The sequence below is a fragment of the Haliotis rufescens genome, unplaced genomic scaffold (genome assembly GCF_023055435.1).
Source record: "Haliotis rufescens isolate VD_foot unplaced genomic scaffold, xgHalRufe1.0.p SCAF_2, whole genome shotgun sequence".
Taxonomy (NCBI): domain Eukaryota; kingdom Metazoa; phylum Mollusca; class Gastropoda; order Lepetellida; family Haliotidae; genus Haliotis; species Haliotis rufescens.
Window position 1 is genome coordinate 33,965,743 of NW_025963890.1, and position 19,081 is coordinate 33,984,823.

The following is a 19,081-nucleotide window of genomic DNA, read 5'->3' on the forward strand; positions in this document are numbered from 1 at the left end:
TAATTGGAGCCATAACCCTGGTGAAGAGCCAAGGGGCTATTGCAGTCCTAATGGCAGGACACGGAACGTCTCACGTTGACAGTGATGAGGGTCTGGAATACCACCCTAACTATCATCATCAATATTGTAATCATTTCATATTTAATGTTTCTTTTTAATGATACATAACTTTATCGTTTGAGAGATACAGAGATAACTTTAAAATAATTTTGAAAATAAACGTTTTAGGCGTCACAAACATGTATCTGGTATTAATTTTGTGTCATTTTGAATGTTATTTAAGAGTTTTCTATATGACAATGATGTGAAAACATTTATATAGACAAGGATGCCGGAGACAAAATACATCTTTTAATTTAAAGGGACCAGTTGGGCAGTAAGAAACAGATCGCGATCGCCGTTACGTTGTGAGGAATGATGAAAGGTCCCCGATGAAGCAAACGTAAAATATTGCTTTCCCTGCATGTTGTGCAGCGTCTATGTGCTCACTTTATGCTGCCTTAATGAAAGTGCGCCCGACAGTGTCACTGTGGTACATTTATGATATCTCAAAACAATTTTAATTTCAAAGGACAGATTTCATAATTGTTACAGTCCATACGTAACAATTAAGTCTTGTTTCAGTCATAAAACTTTCGCTGATTCCTCCAAAACGGTGATCGACCATGTGGTCCTATTACCGGTAGCCTTCCCCAAAGAGAGATACTGCTTGTATGGTGTTTTGGGACAGAAACTGTCAATAACTGTATGTTTGTTTTACAAGTGTTTTAATTCAGTTGGGTTGAAGTATATTATTGTTCTGCTTCAGTGTGGATGTGTGTCCTTACACAGCTCTGGCATCAACACAAGTTTTCAAACACCACATGAAATGAAAAGAATGAAGACACAGTTATCTTTGATAATTTTATTATTACCATTGTGGGAGTTTGACATGCAACAGGAGGTGTCATCATGTTACACAAGGCTTTCCTGAACACATACATGAATTTAAAGTTTATGAAAAATAGCAAATGGAGCTAGTAGTTGAATACAGCCAACTAGGTTAGGATTAATGAAGCAGTGGGTTCCCCCTCCTGCTGCTAGCACAGAGTGATGAGGAGTCTGTACATCCTACATGTGTATACACAGCAGTCACACAGGCTGCTTCCCCCTGCTACAACATGCACACACACACAGACAGCCGCTGTGGCACCCAATGGTCAGCCCAAATCTGACTATAATACCATGATTCAATAATTCTAGCTTAGTGGTTCCTGGTTGGTATTGAAGATAGGGGCATACTCCACCCAGAGATGCAAGCTCAGGCAGTTATAGACTGCTCTACTATGCAGACAGCAGACAGCAGCAGCAGACTAACATACACAATACTAAACAAAATCACATGGTGAGATCCTGGCACTGTCACATTATGAGAGTTGCAAGTTGCGCTCTTGCTCCACTGATACATGAAGCTACACAACATATCCTGCAGCACTGAAGCAGCCATGGCTATAGAACTTGTTCATAAACATTGTATAACAAATAACAAACTGTCCATGCTACTATCACGGTGTTGTTCCACTTACCAGATTTCAGGGACTAAGGGTACTAAATCAATATTCAACAACAAATAAATGATTTTGATCATTAGTTTGCTCTAATACATGGAAGACCTTAACCAGTTCTAAAAATTCCTGGAAGTGAGTTCAGTAGGATTCAGTGTAGACGTATCTCCCAGACGTGTGGTAGAAGCACACAGCTGACAACAGTGCATGAGCCAGCCTGCCACACAGCTTGTATCTGAACACATTATTGCATATACACAAACTTCAATATTTACAATCAGTAATGCATGCAGATACACAACGAAGCAAAGTATTTACAATATATACCAATGTTGAAAATAAAATTTGTCAAATCTTTAAACACAGATTTACATATGATGTCTGTCCTTATGGAACGAATATAGAAGTGAGATTATTTGATATAATTTCAGAAATATACAGATCATATTGAAGGTAGAACCTGTTACATACTTATATTTGCCGGGTCAATAATATTCTGTTACTAGGGCTACTCACAACCACAGGTACCACTTATATATATATATATATATGTATGTATGTATGTATATGTATATGTATATGTTGGCTACAATGATTGGGCTATGTCTGATCTCACCAATAGCTAACAGCAGAAATTCTGAGTATTTCTGGATGCAGACTAATACTTATCTGGGCAGCTCAACGACAAAGGAGACTCCCATGTTACCAATCCAGTGAAGGCACGATGGCTACTATGTGTCATCTAGGAAGTGTACAAGCTCACAGCCTGTCACAGTGCTGGACCATTTCTATAGTTGACTAACAGGAGCACACCTGACATCCTCTATCAATGGAGCCTGCATGACTTGCTCTTTTGATTTATATAAGATGTTATAAAAACTCAGAATTGAACTAGTTAATAAACATGGCTGCAGTGCCTTCTGTGTGTAAGAGTGGACAGGCCACAGCACTCGACATGCCTGGAATGTCTCGCTAAACCACAGCTTACATAGCAATATTACCTTGTGTCACTGTGAACCCAGTAATATTACCTGTGTCACTGTGAACCCAGTAATATTACCATGTGTCACTGTGAACCCAGTAATATTACCCTGTGTCACTGTGAACCCAGTAATATTACCATGTGTCACTGTGAACCCAGTAATATGACCCTGTGTCACTGTGAACATGTAATATTACCTTGTGTCACTGTGAACATGTAATATTACCTTGTGTCACTGTGAACCCAGTAATATTACCTTGTGTCACTGTGAACCCAGTAATATTACCTTGTGTCACTGTGAACCAAGTAATATTACCTTGTGTCACTGTGAACCCAGTAATATTACCATGTGTCACTGTGAACCCAGTAATATTACCCTGTGTCACCGTGAACATGTAATATTACCTTGTGTCACTGTGAACATGTAATTTTGGCATGTGTCACTGTGAACCAAGTTATATTACCTTGTGTCACTGTGAACCCAGTAATATTACCATGTGTCACTGTGAACCCAGTAATATTACCATGTGTCACTGTGAACCCAGTAATATTACCTTGTGTCACTGTGAACCCAGTAATATTACCTTCTGTCACTGTGAACCCAGTCATATTACCGTGTCACTGTGAACCGCGTAATATTACCATGTGTCACTGTGAACCCAGTAATATTACCATGTGTCATTGTGAACATGTAATATTACCTTGTGTCTCTGTGAACATGTAATATTACCTTGTGTCACTGTGAACCAAGTAATATTACCATGTGTCACTATGAACATGTAATATTACTGTCACTGTGAACCCAGCAATATTACCATGTGTCACTGTGAACCCAGTAATATTACCTTGTGTCATTGTGAACCCAGTAATATTACCATGTGTCACTGTGAACCCAGTAATATTACCATTTGTCACTGTGAACACAATAATATTACCATGGGTCACTGTGAACATGTAATATTACCTTGTGTCACTGTGAACCCAGTAATATTACCATGTGTCACTGTGAACCCAGTAATATTACCTTGTATCACTGTGAACATGTAATATTACCATGTGTCACTGTGAACATGTAATATTACCATGTGTCACTGTGAACCCAGTAATATTACCTTGTGTCACTGTGAACCCAATAATATTGCCTTGTGTCACTGTGAACCTAGTAATATTACCTTTTGTCACTGTGAACCCAGTAATATTACCTTGTGTCACTGTGAACCCAGAAATATTACCATGTGTCACTGTGAACATGTAATATTACCATGTCACTAACCCAGTAATATTACCATGTGTCACTGTGAACCCAGTAATATTACCTTGTGTCACTGTGAACATGTAATATTACCATGTGTCACTAACCCAGTAATATTACCATGTGTCACTGTGAACCCAGTAATATTACCTTGTGTCACTGTGAACCCAATAATATTACCATGTGTCACTGTGAACCCAGTAATATTACCATGTGTCACTGTGAACCCAGTAATATTACCTTGTGTCACTGTGAACCCAGTAATATTACCATGTGTCACTGTGAACCCAGTAATATTACCTTGTGTCACTGTGAACCCAGTTATATTACCATGTGTCACTGTGAACCCAGTAATATTACCATGTGTCACTGTGAACATGTAATATTACCTTGTAAGTAAGGATAACATGTATGGATAACAACTTCTTTATTACCTTCTATCACCTCTTTTGTGTACATAACAGGCTTCTCGACTCCAGTGTAACCACATCCCAATCTACTCAACTGCATAAACACTGCCTCATACCTATACATATGCTTGTCAACCATACTTTGTACATCACTTGCTTGATAATGGTGTTAGAACCTACAACAGAAATGTCACTCCTAATTGTAATAAAGAAGTTGTTCATCCATATATCTTATCCTTACATAGAACTCCAACTTCTAATTGCGCCTCAGAGAAGAAAATATTACATTGTGTCAGTGGACCCAGGAATTTTACCAAGATCACTGAAACCGCACTGAACATTAATTTTTACTCTTATATAAAGTTATCTATTAATGCACTGGCCCCTTAACAGAACAAGACATTTCCAGGAGATAGAGGACATTGCATCCCTCCCAACTGATGTAAAGCTTCCCTCACAGACATGTTCCCTCCATAAGATCCAGGCAGCAGGTTAACGTGGTGGGAGGTGAAGCTTCCCTCACAGACATGTTCCCTCCATAAGAAGATCCAGGCGGCAGGTTAACATGGTGAGAGGTGAAGCTTCCCTCACAGACATGTTCCCTCCATATGAAGATCCAGGCAGCAGGTTAACGTGATGAGAGGTGAAGCTTCCCTCACAAACATGTTCCCTCCATAAGAAGATCCAGGCGGCAGGTTAACGTGGTGGGAGGTGAAGCTTCCCTCACAGACATGTTCCCTCCATAAGAAGATCCAGGCGGCAGGTTAACGTGGTGGGACGTGAAGCTTCCCTCACAGACATGTTCCCTCCATAAGAAGATCCAGGCAGCAGGTTAACGTGATGAGAGGTGAAGCTTCCCTCACAGACATGTTCCCTCCATAAGATGTTCCAGGCAGCAGGTTAACGTGGTGAAAGTGAAGCTTCCCTCACAGACATGTTCCCACCATAAGAAGATCCAGGCAGCAGGTTAACGTGATGAGAGGTGAAGCTTCCCTCACAAACATGTTCCCTCCATAAGAAGATCCAGGCGGCAGGTTAACGTGGTGGGAGGTGAAGCTTCCCTCACAGACATGTTCCCTCCATAAGAAGATCCAGGCGGCAGGTTAACGTGGTGGGGCGTGAAGCTTCCCTCACAGACATGTTCCCTCCATAAGAAGATCCAGGCGGCAGGTTAACGTGGTGGGGCGTGAAGCTTCCCTCACAGACATGTTCCCTCCATAAGATCCAGGCAGCAGGTTAACGTGATGAGAGGTGAAGCTTCCCTCACAGACATGTTCCCTCCATAAGATGTTCCAGGCAGCAGGTTAACGTGGTGAAAGTGAAGCTTCCCTCACAGACATGTTCCCACCATAAGAAGATCCAGGTGGCAGGTTAACGTGGTGAGAGGTGAAGCTTCCCTCACAGACATGTTCCCTCCATAAGATGTTCCAGGCGGCAGGTTAACATGGTGAGAGGTGAAGCTTCCCTCGCAGACATGTTCCCACCATAAGAAGATCCAGGCGGCAGGTTAACGTGGTGGGAAGTGAAGCTTCCCTCACAGACATGTTCCGTCCATAAGAAGATCCAGGCAGCAGGTTAACGTGGTGGGAGGTGAAGCTTCCCTCACAGACATGTTCCCTCCATAAGAAGATCCAGGCAGCAGGTTAACGTGGTGAGAAGCACAAGCAGGTGTACACAGGAAGAATGCCAGCTGTGTGGGTATTATGGTCATCATGAGGTGAAGGTGTGTGTGTCAACACTTCTCACAAACAACATGGCTGCACAAAGCTCAGTGGAGAAATAGTACATGCCAAACAGAGAAAAATAAGCTCTGACAGATAAAGATAACAATCACCAACAAATTATCAAAATATCACACTCAACTTGGATACCTTGAGAAGATATCTAGGTCTTTTCTAGATAAACAAAGTGATCATACCATATAATCCAGGTTATAGCACCAATAAGCTCTTCACTTTCCCTTTTTCTCCCATCTCAGGCCCCTCCTTCCCCTCATCCCGGTCCTCCCCACCCCACCCCCCTCACATCCCATCTCGACCAGCCTACCCACGCTCCCATGCCCAACTGTCCCTGTGTCATCCAACACAACCAGCCTGTGCCCACATAGACAGGATGACAAACTCAAAGCCAGTCAAACATTCAACATCAGCAGGATTGACAACATATTCATCACTGGAGACAACCCACAAGACCAAGGTGGATTTCATCATGGTTGGTATTCTGGGTATTTAGGAGGTACACTGTAAAAACTAGCCATCCTCCAGCACTAGGCATTTACATAATTAGGCACTTAATCCGATACATTGAGACCTGGAGAAGAATTCTTCAGTTTTATTGTCAAAAGCTGACATACACTAGGCATAGAGATGTTTGTGCAGCATACAAAGCTATTAAACACAATGTAGTTCCTGCAATGACCACTACATGCGAGTATTTTGATTCCAACAAGCTACCATTGCCAGACCTGCCAACCTGACACTACAGAAGAACTTACTATTTTGAACAAGGAGTCCATTAACTATCAACTTCCAAGGGTCCTGTATAAAAGCCACAGAAATGCTCATAAAATCTTTGGCTGTGTTGGTAAATGCTTTTACATAGCCTATTCTCACTCCAAGAGTGGAGAGCTATGTCTGTCCCGTGCCTCCCTCCAGATGGCAAACTCTGCTGCCCTGGTGCATACTGAACACCAATGGCTATGTTACTCTCATATTGCACTGAAAGAATCTTTTCAGAATTTGGCAATGAAGACAACACAATGCACCACTCCACACGCGTTTCTAACAGGAGCTAGAGGTGCCTCCGTGGTGTCCTCTGTCACATTTTGTGTTGTAGAACCACCATACTCAGCCCTGAACAAGTAAGATATGTATGAAACACAACATTTACAATCCCACATTGCATAATCATAGTAGCTGCACAAAGATCAGTTGCATATAAATAGTACGATTTCTTAAATATAAAAGCTTGGCAAAAGTGAAGTGTGATTGGGAATAATTATGAGAACTTCCATATTAATGGTTAATGTAGTCGGCAGCTGGTGTAGATTGTGTGTCACAGCCTGTCTGTTCTTGTATGCTGATAATCAATGCTACATTGATGCGTCCAACTTCCCAGCACGAAGCACAACTTTGCAGAGGTAGTGGACATTGTCCATTAAGACACACTGTACACCATGGTAGAGATTACATATTTCAACAAAAGAAATAAGCCATAAAAAGTCAAGTATTCGATCACAACAACATTGTGCCTCCATGTTTAAGTGGCAACTATCTAAGTAATCACCTGGTTTCATCATGCTGGGAGTGAAGCATGTGGATGTGGTTTTCTGTTGTCAGACCTTGTGTCAGTGCAGCAGATCTCCTTCATTGGTTAGTGTTGGCTTGAGATATGCATGAGAGTACAGGTGTTGGTCAGTGTAGGGTCTGCATGGTACATTCTCACCACTCTACTAACCAGCAGACCCCCCTCCCTAGTGCTAGTACCAACTAAGGACTATATATGTAGACTGCAATTGGGCTTCCTGTTCTGCCCCAAACTGAGATACTGAAGTTGCTCATGACGTAAGGTTGGTTCCATCCCTGGGGATCCTGTGGGTCAGGCAGGTTAGTGATATGATACGGTGCCAACAGCCACCAGGAGGCAAAAGTTGGCCGGGGTTAGACTTCTTTGATAAGACCCTGCATGACAGGGTTGGGACAAGCTAGGCAATGTTGGGTCGAGTCCTCATGACCGAGGGTTGGGACAAGCTAGACAATGTTGGGTCGAGTCCTCATGACCGAGGGTTGGCTGGTAGTGTGGCAGACTTGCTGGCCATGGCGTGGCCACGCTGCTGGGGTCCATAGGAGGAATACTGCTTTGTGCCTCGTAATGTCCTGCAAGAAAAAACACAATATGAGGACAGTGGAGAGCATGGTCTAGATTCTTAAAAACATCTTAGTTTGGCTGAAAAAAGAAAGAAAATTGGTTCTCAGGCAATAGCTTTTGAAAATATTGTGCGGGCGGGCGGCCATTTTGTTGTTGTTGTTGTTGTGTACACACTAGTAAGAATCCAAATCCGTATATTGCTGTGTATAAGGCGAGTTTTTCATAACTAGAATTAGGAGGCTTTCAAGGTATGTGTGTGTGTGTGGGGGGGGGGGGGGGGTCGTCTTATACACAGGGTTGAGTATTTTATGGGTTTTTTTCCGCAACACATAGACATTACTGTGGGCACGGAACACCGGAAATACCATGTCAACAAATCCGTACTTAAATGCTCAAATTAATCATGTAATTACACTGTCTGGTTGTAGAAAGAGTTTTGTAGAATTTTCCTATTCGGAATATTCTATAAGAAATACGTTACCACTGTTATACCGAGGCTGCTGTCTCCCACAACTGCTGCTATAGCGAAATCTACCACAGAGATCTCAATTACCTCATGCAGCACGTGCGTAGCCACCTAGCTGCCATGTGACACCCTTCACTCTTGTCTCTAGCAAGAGCAAGTGCTCAAGGGACGGTCGAGCGGGCATCAGCCTAGTGGTAACGTATTACTTATAGAATATTCTGAATAGGAAAATTCTACAAATTACATTAAGTAATATGTTACCACTGTTATACCGAGGCTGACTACCAGAGTAGGCGGTGGGGAGCACCTACAACCCGAACCTGACTGCTCGTGTTCCTTCCGACCAGCGGAAGTAAACAACAAGGCGGAAGCACTCGATGCGCATGCTCCTAGCTCGGTGTTACCCTACAGGAATACCAAAGCACTGTCAAGCGCATACCGTAAGGCTCAATTGTCTTTGCCAAACGGTTGGTGACTCCAAACGGCCCCACTGGATAGGTATTTCATCGCCACAGCGGATGAGAACACAGTATCCGTGTGAGCTAAATCTTAGATCAGGTTAAACAGTCGAAAAGCAAGCCTACTTAAAGTATGCATTAGGCGCGTGACCTAATTCCAGTATTTGTAAGCATGAATCACAAGGTTGGGATACACGACAGACAATTAAATACATAATTGTCAAAATACAAATAAGGACAAAACACACAAAAAGCTGCCCTCACCTGTGGTGTGAGTGCGCTTGTTTGTGGGACCCTCACTCCTGTACCCAAGGGTGGGAACATTGGAGAAGACCCAGATTGACCACCATGCAAGGTCTGAAGCCTGAGGAGTTCGGAATTGCACTGGGCACACCCCTTAGATGACCGCTTGGGTCGCGATCAGCGGCCCAAGACGGTGCACACCCTCCACGTCTTCATCAGAAACCTTTCTGAGGTAATGATTGGCAAATACCGAGTCAGAACGCCAGTAACAACCTCTTACTATTCTGTGAAGAGAGATATTAGAGTGTAGGGCAAATGTTGCCGCTAGCGCCCTGATCTCGTGCGGGTTTGACCCTGCAACCGGTAAGCCCCGAGACCAGTACGCCAGATTGATGACAGAACGAAGCCATAACGCAATCGAGTTGTGAGTTATGTCAGCAGTCCGATTAGGGTTACACAATATGAACAGACGGTCACGCCCTTGTCTGCGTTCATTTGAAGCCTTAAGATAATACTTAAGGGCCCTAACCGGACACAGTGATCTGTCCTCAGTATCAGCAGGATGTGAGATTTCTTTGAGTGATCTTACACTGAATTCTCCGTCCGTATGGCCAAATTTCTGATTCTTAGCGACGAAGCCCATGAGCAGGCCCAGACGGACCGTTCCTTCGTCGCCCCTATCGAATCGTACTTTAGTGACATCGAGTGCATGAATCTCAGACACACGTGCCGCCGTGGCAAAGGAGAGGAGAAATGCTGTTTTCTCCAAGTCACATGCCGAAACGAAGCACTACTCAAGGGTTCATACGGAGCTTCCGTAAGTGATTTCAACACTAAGGAAAGATCCCAGGCCGGTGCCCGAAGGCAGCCTTTCTTAAGATCTTTGGCTCTTTTGAGACAATAGCAACGTCCCGTACCATAGCAACGGAAGAGACATAGTTGGCAATGGAACCCCCAGAGAGTTTCCGGGTCTCTCGTAAGTGAGACATGAAACGAGCAATATGCTGCACAGATACCTTATCTGGCGAATGAATATGATGTTTACAACACCACTTCGTGAAAATAGCCCAACGTGCATTATACACCTTCTGGGTAGAATCACGATGCATACTAACGTATGCCTGAGACGCCCGACGAGAAAAACCTTTACACCTCAGCCGCTCGGTGACAACATCCACGCGTGCAGATTGAACTGCCCTGCGTTTGGATGAAGTTGACGGGTGTGAGGGTGGATCAGGAGATCCGGTCTCACAGGCAGTGGAAGTGGCATCTGTGTGGCCTGGGCCAGCAAGTCGGGGTACCACGATCTGTTCGGCCACATGGGCGTGATCAGCACCATTCGACAGCGCACTCCTCGGAGCCGGCTTAGAATGAGTGGTATTAACGCCGTCGGCGGGTAAGCATAAGCGTCCATGCCCGTCCAGTCTAACACGAGAGCATCGTGATCGATGGCCCTCGTGTCCGGGACTGGTGATACAAACAACGGGAGTTGATTGTTGAACCTGGTTGCGAACAGGTCGACCATCGGACGACCCAGACGTTCGCACAGTCACTGAAACAATACTGGGTTGAGCATCCACTCCCTGGGGCTCGGGACAGAGCGTCGGCAAGTACGTTCCTCACACCGGGGATGTGACAGGCGCGTACCTGGCACGGGACACTGTCCACCAGGGCGTAAAACTCGAACGTGAGATCAAGTAGCGAGTGACTGTGGGTTCCCCCCAGTTTGTCAACATAAGATTCTACCGTCGTGTCGTCGGTCTCCAGCATAAGCCGGGCGTAGACGAGGCAATGCTTCAAGTGATTGACTGCGTTGATCACTGCCTTGAACTCGAGGCAATTGATGTGAAGACCTAGTTCGTCTACACACCACAGCCTCGAGCTCACCTCCCCCTCTAGATGGGCGCCCCAGCCCACTAGAGAAGTGTATGTATACAGGTTCAACGTGGCCCGGAAGGGCCGCATAGAGACTCCTGATAAGACGTTGCAAGGGACCGTCCACCACTCCACATGCGGTTGGAGCCGATCCGGGAGGGTGACTGTCACACTGTTCTCCTCCTGTACTAACAACTGGATAAGAAACTGTTGCAGCGGTCAGAGTTGGAGACGACCCCGATCATTGCAGTCCGGGGCTGACACAAGCACCGCTATGACTTTGGCAATCATCACCTGAATCTTGTGCCACCAGTCTGGGGGGACAAAGAGGCGATGGGTCACCGTGTCGAACCGACCTCCGATGAACTTCAAGTTCTGTGAGGGGGTTAGCTTGCTCTTGGGGAGATTGACAATCCACCCAAAGTTCTCCAAGAGCCGAAGTGCGAAATCAAGCTGACGAGACAGCACGTCTGTCATTCGATTAGCAACTAGCGCGTCGTCCAGGTAGGCAAAGTACCTGACACCCCTCCTGTGGAGAGACCCCACTATGGGGGCGGTTAACCGGGTGAACAGACAGGGAGCGGACGATAAGCATCCTTCAGGTCGAAGAAGCGAGTCAGTCGGCGGGCATGATCAGCGCTTTCAGGTCCACCAAGGTCAACATTCTGAACTTGGGCGGCTTGTGCAGGTAAAACTCGTTGAACGATTTTAGATTGTGAATCATTCTGAGTTCGGCACTGTCCTTCTTGAGAACGAGAAATATCCTGGAGTAAAACCCCAGTGTTATTTCTGGTAGGGCTAACTCCCGTACCGCCATCTTCTCCACCAACCTGCCGATGGCATTGGCGAGGATGGGAATATCGGTTTCCGAATAGAAACCTGCTAACGGGGCAACGGTGAGTGTCAGATCCGCCTTGAGATCTAGCTGGTAGCCGTACCGGATCGTGTTGACCACCCACGGGTCGTCGAACACTTGTTCCCAATTCTCCCAGTAAGTCTGGAGTCTGGTTCCCACCGGGGAAGGGGAGGGGGGCCTGACAGGCTGCGGCAGGTGCAACTGTCCAGGGCTGAGTGACACGGGTTCGCCCACGGGCCAACCGAAGTTGGCGCTGTCGGCATACGAACCCCTCCAGTGAGAGTGGGCCCTTGCCATCCTTAGACGGCTTGGGCTTTCCCCAGTTCCCCTTCCTCCCTCAAAAGGGCTGCTGAGAGCACTTACCGGACTTAGACCTGCCCGTCGCAGCATCCTGGGGGGCAGACCGCTTAGGGGACCCAACAAGATCAAGTGTATGCCGAGAGGCCTTGGCAGACGAAGCAGCCTGTTGTTCCTTCAGAACCCCAAGGATCTTGTTATTGAAAAGGGTCCGCGCAGACCAAGGCTGCGAAAGGAGCACTTCCTGGTTGGCAGCGTCCAACCCCGAGGCAGCAAGATATGACTGGCGCCTCATAAAATGGCACGTGCCGGAAATAAAGGCATAAGCCCCGGCAACATACTCCAGGGAAGCAGTTAAACTGAGCAAGCAGTTATAAATGCGCTGGTCTTGGTCTGTGGGAGAACCTTCGACCAGATTGGCCACTGCAGCCAAGTAAGTGTCCCCATGAGACATGGCAGCCATGGAGTGCCGAGTGAGGGTGTCCAGCTGCTATAAGGTAGCCTGCGTTACTGTAGCAGCCGGTGCGGCACGGACACCCAACCACTCAACATGGACCTCCGAGGTAGGAACAGCCTCGGGAAAGGCAAGGTCATGTACCGGGAATGAACCCTTTCTCCATGATGGAGGAGGCAACGGGAGACCCTGACTGGAGGCCGCCGCGAGGCTTTCTCCAAAGAAGGCTTGATCCCACACAGCAAGGTTGATGCAGGGAAAGCCTTGTGGGAAGACTCATCGAATACCTCGGCGGAACCCACAGAGCCGTGGATTCCCTGCGGTACCAGCAGGGGCTTGGGCATGTCCTCAAAGAGATCATAAACCATGGCCACGCGGTCCTTAACCGATAGCGGGAGCAACGGTTCTGCGGAAGGAACGGTGACCACGGGAGCCGCCGGGGACGGAACAGCCAGCGGCCTATCCTGAGATAAGGCCGCCAGCTTGGAGTCCACAAGTTTTGCAAGTAATGCAGTGACGGAATCCCCAAGGGCCGCCAAGGGATCCGCTGCAGCCGTGGAGGTGGTACCCGCAAGGGGACCCCGACCGGAAGAGCTGGCCACCACAGGGATGGAAACGGACTGCGCATACAGCCTGTAGCGCTCGAACGCCGCAGGCCCCAGACCCTCGCACTGGGCGCACTGGGTGTCCCCGCAAGGAACCCTGCACCGCAGGCAATGATCGTGGGGATCCCGGGACGACAGAAACTTGCTGCACACCCCGCAACTCCTGGTAGCGGGGGCAGAGGGGGTGGAGCACAACAAAACATCCATGTCAGACATTTGTACTATGAACAAAGAGCAAAACATGGTTACAACACACGCACCACAAATATTCACAAACAAGCATTTTCACAAGGAAATAAACGAGCAATGCGAATATAGAACATACACATATAACATATAGAGGAATAAGTGATGTAAAAATAACCAAGATATACTAGAACAGGGGAATGTAAGATGCAATGTGCATACGAAACACCCCGCAAGTATATAGAAAAAAGGGCGGGAAACAAATTTCCTTTTGGCGGGAAAAATATTTCCAAGCACAGTTACAGCAAAGGCCCTGTAAAGCACAGTTCATTAGTAAAGAATAAACAGTAATAAATATCACCGAATGGTCGGAGAAACAGGAACGCTTGAGCAGTCTTATGTACGTCTTGCTTGAGCAAGCGAAGAGACAAGAGTGAAGGGTGTCACATGGCAGCTAGGTGGCTACGCACGTGCTGCATGAGGTAATTGAGATCTCTGTGGTAGATTTCACTATAGCAGCAGTTGTGGGAGACAGCAGCCTCGGTATAACAGTGGTAATGTATTACTTAATGTAATCATTATATATCTGGACTTATGTTGGTAATCTATTTAATAATTTTATTCAACATTTCATTCAATATTGTTCATTCGGCAAAATCGTTCGTGAAGTGATCGGAAGATCGCACAACTCACCGTTATTTACAGCAACCACGGTCATATTACCGCTATTGACGCCTTGAAACGAACTTTAGTGGATAGAGAATGGATATATATATCATAAATGCCATACATTGAATCGCTGAAAGTCATACTTGTTGTAGTTTGACTATTATATGTCAACATTAAGGTTTTGCAATCGCGGGCGCTTGAACGGTGATTCGTCATATTCTTCCATTCGAAAACATTTCCGGCAATGGCGATCAGCTGAACCAAAGTGCTACGCTTATGGTTATTAATTTATTTCACATATATATAATAAAGCTGCAACTACACATTATATTGGAATATATTATTCCTGACAAAATAATAGTTTCAGATACAATTCTTCCGCTCGTTGTATCAAAATTCTTTAAAGTTATATTATTGGCCGAATCACCGGTAGATTCCGAGAAAAGTGTATACAGCTGAATGCTACTTCCGGCTTAGTTTACGAGACAAGACGTACGGTAATCTTAATCTCTGCATATAAAACAATGCTAATCAGAACAGGAAATACAATTTAATCGGCTAATCATTATGTTTAGTGATGTTTTATTCAAATTTCAAATTTGTATTGACCAAGTTTAATTGATATCATCTGTTCCATTTCCCTGAATTCGCTGAAGGGCTACGATGTAATTTTTTTTTTTGCTGCGGAAGACAAACACATTTTTATTGCAAATGAATAGATTTTGTATGTACTAGTGATGTGCTATATTCTGATTCGCTTTATAGCCGGGGTATATAAATTAGCATCGATTTCCTGCTTATTTTACGAGACAAATAACCTCTGCATTGTCCCTCATACAGTACACAAATACCATTGAATTTGTATTTGAATACCATCATCATGTATGGTGATGTTGTATTGCAAATTTAATGTTTTCATTGACCAAATTTGCAAACAGCAAAGCAAGCACACAAACTCCTATTGCCGCCATGACCATAACACACTAGATGCGCAGTAAAGCAGTGCGCATGAAAAGGGAAGTAACTGCACGTTATATTGGATCGCATTGTTTTTAAGTATTGTAGCATTTCACAGTTGAGGTCGTGTGTTCGAGACGCGGAACATTAAAGGATTTTTTTCTTTTTTAAATGGAAATAAAAATGAAACGTGTGGCAGACTTTATGATGATGCGGCAGTGCCTGAGAACCAAGAATTATTTTTTTTAGCCTTAAGATTAATAATAATGAAAACGTCAAAAGACAAGATATCTTTATCTTACAAATCACTTCTAAATGCCTTTCAGAGAATTGATACAAACATATAATTTCAAAACTATCTTAAACTTATCAGAGAAGACTATCATAACTCTGACAGAGAACTCATTAGTGTTGGAGATTGAAAAAGCAGGGTGTTCCCCAATGACGTCATGGGAATTTCTCAGATGGAGATACCAGCAACATGGAGAAGTAATGTGAATTCATGACTGGCTGATGGTTGTCATCAGGTCACACTGTTTAACACACACTTATTTGAATGACTTTCTGCACAACAATACATATATCCGACATGTAAACGTTTTGTTCTTATGATAAAAGATGCCACAGTAGCTTGACACAATACAGAAAGACTGTGAACCGAGTTTGCTGAAGTTGTTATATGGTAAACCAGCAGATAAATCATACAATCAGCCCACTACAATATCATAATCTCTCTTGTGTCTTAAAGGCAGATCCTACAAAAAAAATTATGCATCTGAGCAACATATTTCATTTTCACAATGTAATCTCAAATACTGCTTGCAGACAGTTATAACCCTCCAGTAACATCGTCCTATTGTTCTCCAGTCAGGTTAAACCTCATAAACACGGACCTTGTAATGTCCCTGGGATTTTATAGGATATTCCAGCCATATTTACTATGTAATGTCTTATAATATCCCAGGTATAACATTAATACGACTTCCGTTCAGATTGTAACATGTAATGAAATGTAAAATCACATGACAAATGTTTTCTTTATATTCCCGAGGATCGAAAATGCAACGTTCGTATCTGCAGCCCAGTAAGTGTACCACTAGGCTACAGAGGCGTTGATAAATCACAATGCTCTTTAGAATGTCTTTTTCAAGAATTGTACACCAGCAACAGATATTTTACACCCGTTTCCTAAGGTTCATGGAGAAGTAAGTTTGAAACATAAAAATGGTGATCAATGGTGTTTTAAGTTTCTTTTTTCGGTCCATAAATTAGATAAAACACTTCCCCTCGTGCTTTTATGATATTTAAAACCCTTATCATTGGGATAAAACCTCAGGGGTAACTCCCCTCGGCTTAAGGTTTTAAATATCATAAATATCACTGAAGTGTATGAAGATTAGCTGCCCCTGAGTTATCCAAAAGGTCATGGTCATAACTACAGCAGCAGGCACCTTCCGTTTTTATCCGTCTCAAATTTTTGAAAAGGTGTGTTGTTTAAGCACAGACTAACACAGATAGAAATATAATCTAGGCTATCGACTTGATAGTTATTGGGATCGCTATTGCAATTAACAGCATTTCTGATATGACTCTGTGAGGCATTATTTGTATTTTCTGAAGAGTCAATTTGAATTGCACAGTTCAGTAAAATAAAAAGTCAATGTTTGAATGTAAATCATTATTTGTTTGAAACCAACTCTGTTATGAACATCTTCATACTTCATTTTGTTGATCAATGTGACCATACGCCTTTACACTATCAATAAAAGTGACAAATGCGCTTATGAACTGGGCAGCACAGGTCGCGAACTAGTCTAGGTTTCTGCTATATCATACGGGTACTCACAGGGAAAAAACAATAACACAGGTAACAACCTGTCCCGGGGAATTGCTTTACACCATGCCCCTAGCTTTAAGCTTTGAATAGACAGAGTGACCCAGTGACAACACAGGCATGATCAGTGGGTTTGTACCAGTATAATATCTCTACATTAAAAACAGACAACACTGAACTTACCCTAAATTTCCTGAACTGACAATACCCTTTTTGGAGACCTTTTTACTGAGGTGTTGCACCCAGAGTTTCTGCTTCTCTGAGGATTCTGCTAACAGTATCATCTCCTTTGCCTGTATACTGGAATCATACGTGACTGAAAACAGAGGGCATGTTACTCACACACTGTTTAACAATGCAGTCAATCATATTATGAGTTCAGTGAACGCAGCTTTAACCAGTACTTCAGTTACACCCCATTAGACTGGCGTTTCTAGGGATAAACATGGAACAGGCTTACGTTGCACCCTAGATCTCAGGGCCACCAATGTCCTCTGAATATGCTCCTGGAAAGAGTGATGGTGGATTGTTTGTTGTTTAACACTGCACTCAGCAATATTCCAGCTTCATGACAGCAGTCTGTCAATAATCGAGTCTGGACCAGACAATCCAGTGATTAATATGATGAGCATCGATCCACGCAATTGGGAGACGATGACATGCATCAACCAAGTCAGTGAGCATGCCCACCCGATCCCATTTGTTGCCTCTTACAACAAGCCTAATCGCCTTTTATGGCAAGCATGGGTTACTGTAGGCCTATTGTGAACACTGAGGGAAACATAATCAACAGTGTCAAGGAACACAGTCGGAACTATTATCTTACCTTTACAATATGCAATGAACTCTTCATTCTTGTCAAAATGATCCTTGTGGACTTTTACATGACATCCTGCAACAAGAAAGTACAAATACATTTTAGTTTATGTGGCTTGAGAATACCTACTGGCAATTTTCATACACACTCCTGAGGGAGTATGTGGCCCCGTGGACCTGGTACTCACTCTTGCACTCCAGCGCAGGGGGTGGGTGCAGCATATGCCACACCGGCTTGTTGCAGGAGTCACACGTTGTCGGCGTGCGGAAGTGTAGGGGGATGAAGTCATGGCCCTTGTAACAGAGAACACCAGCTCTGTCCTGTAAAATAAACATACACAGGCTTGAAGCGTGAGACTCCAACACTGGCAGTAGGTTGAGCAAGTCGGCAGAGGGGCCTTCACGTGAGATGTGGCCTGTGTACTGACCTGGCTCTGGTCCTCCTCCGGCTTCCTGATAGCACTCTCCCCCTCAGTTGCATACAGGATCTGTAACACACCAACACCACCCACTCAGCAGGGATTCAGTGGGGCTAGTATGCTGATAGCATTTGTAATCTTAAGACCCATTTATCTTTATCATCAGGGTAATGGCTCCTCAACACAGTATACATGACAAGAGTCTGTAAGTTCAACACGATCATAATAAAACCCACCTAATAAGGAGGTAGAATTTGGCCAATATGACTTCAAATAGAAGCACTCTAGGTGTCAGTCTTTGATAGCATAAAACCAAGGTATATTAGTTGCATAGCTGTTGGGGCTAACTGTGAGGCAGTAGTCTCTACAGTTTACAAACAATAGCACTCCTCAGTATTTTAGCTTTTCTAATATTATCCAGTTTGTGTTGCCTTGACATATATGACACACCAAAGCTGCAGAGAAAAAAGGACTGTCTTATCTCTAAAGTACAAGGTATGAATGCAGTTTCTCATCAGTGTATTGGGTGTAGCTGGTGCTGCCCATCCTTCATCATCAGAGGACTCACCTGGAATATTCTTGGAACATCTTTGGCATCGGCCCTATAAACATCGCCCTGGGTCACTGGCCGCACATGGAATAATTTGCTGAAACATCAGATAACATTCCATTACTGCTTCATGCACACACCTCCTGCAGTGCACACATTGTGCAACCAAATGAGTTCAGGGGTCGAAGTGGAAGTGACAATATTACTCAACATGCTGAAGAAAGCCAATAGGTATTTCAGCGATGTCATTGTCCCTGACGCCATGCATGCTGCCTATTCTGAATCACTATGCAAAACTCAATAATCATGAATAAACTATAAAGATCTTATTCCTGTTGGAT

General features: G+C 44.3%; 1 protein-coding gene across 9 annotated transcripts in view; it reads right to left on the reverse strand.

Annotated features, from left to right (window-relative positions):
- Window positions 1-889: 889 nt before the first annotated feature.
- Window positions 890-19,081, reverse strand: part of LOC124111882 (rho-associated protein kinase 2-like) — a 75,736-nt gene continuing 57,544 nt past the window's right edge. For 2 of the 9 annotated variants that reach the window (XM_046471757.2, XM_046471756.2), the window contains 6 exons: window positions 18,759-18,837; window positions 18,200-18,259; window positions 17,960-18,092; window positions 17,782-17,847; window positions 17,139-17,271; window positions 890-8,063 (listed from right to left, as the gene is read on the reverse strand). In XM_046471757.2, the coding sequence (XP_046327713.2) occupies window positions 7,961-8,063; window positions 17,139-17,271; window positions 17,782-17,847; window positions 17,960-18,092; window positions 18,200-18,259; window positions 18,759-18,837 (574 nt within the window). In that variant the 3' untranslated portion in view covers window positions 890-7,960. The remainder of the gene's footprint in view (window positions 8,064-17,138; window positions 17,272-17,781; window positions 17,848-17,959; window positions 18,093-18,199; window positions 18,260-18,758; window positions 18,838-19,081) is intronic. The other 7 variants (XR_007222238.1, XR_007222236.1, XR_007222234.1 and 4 more) reach the window with 7 other exon arrangements.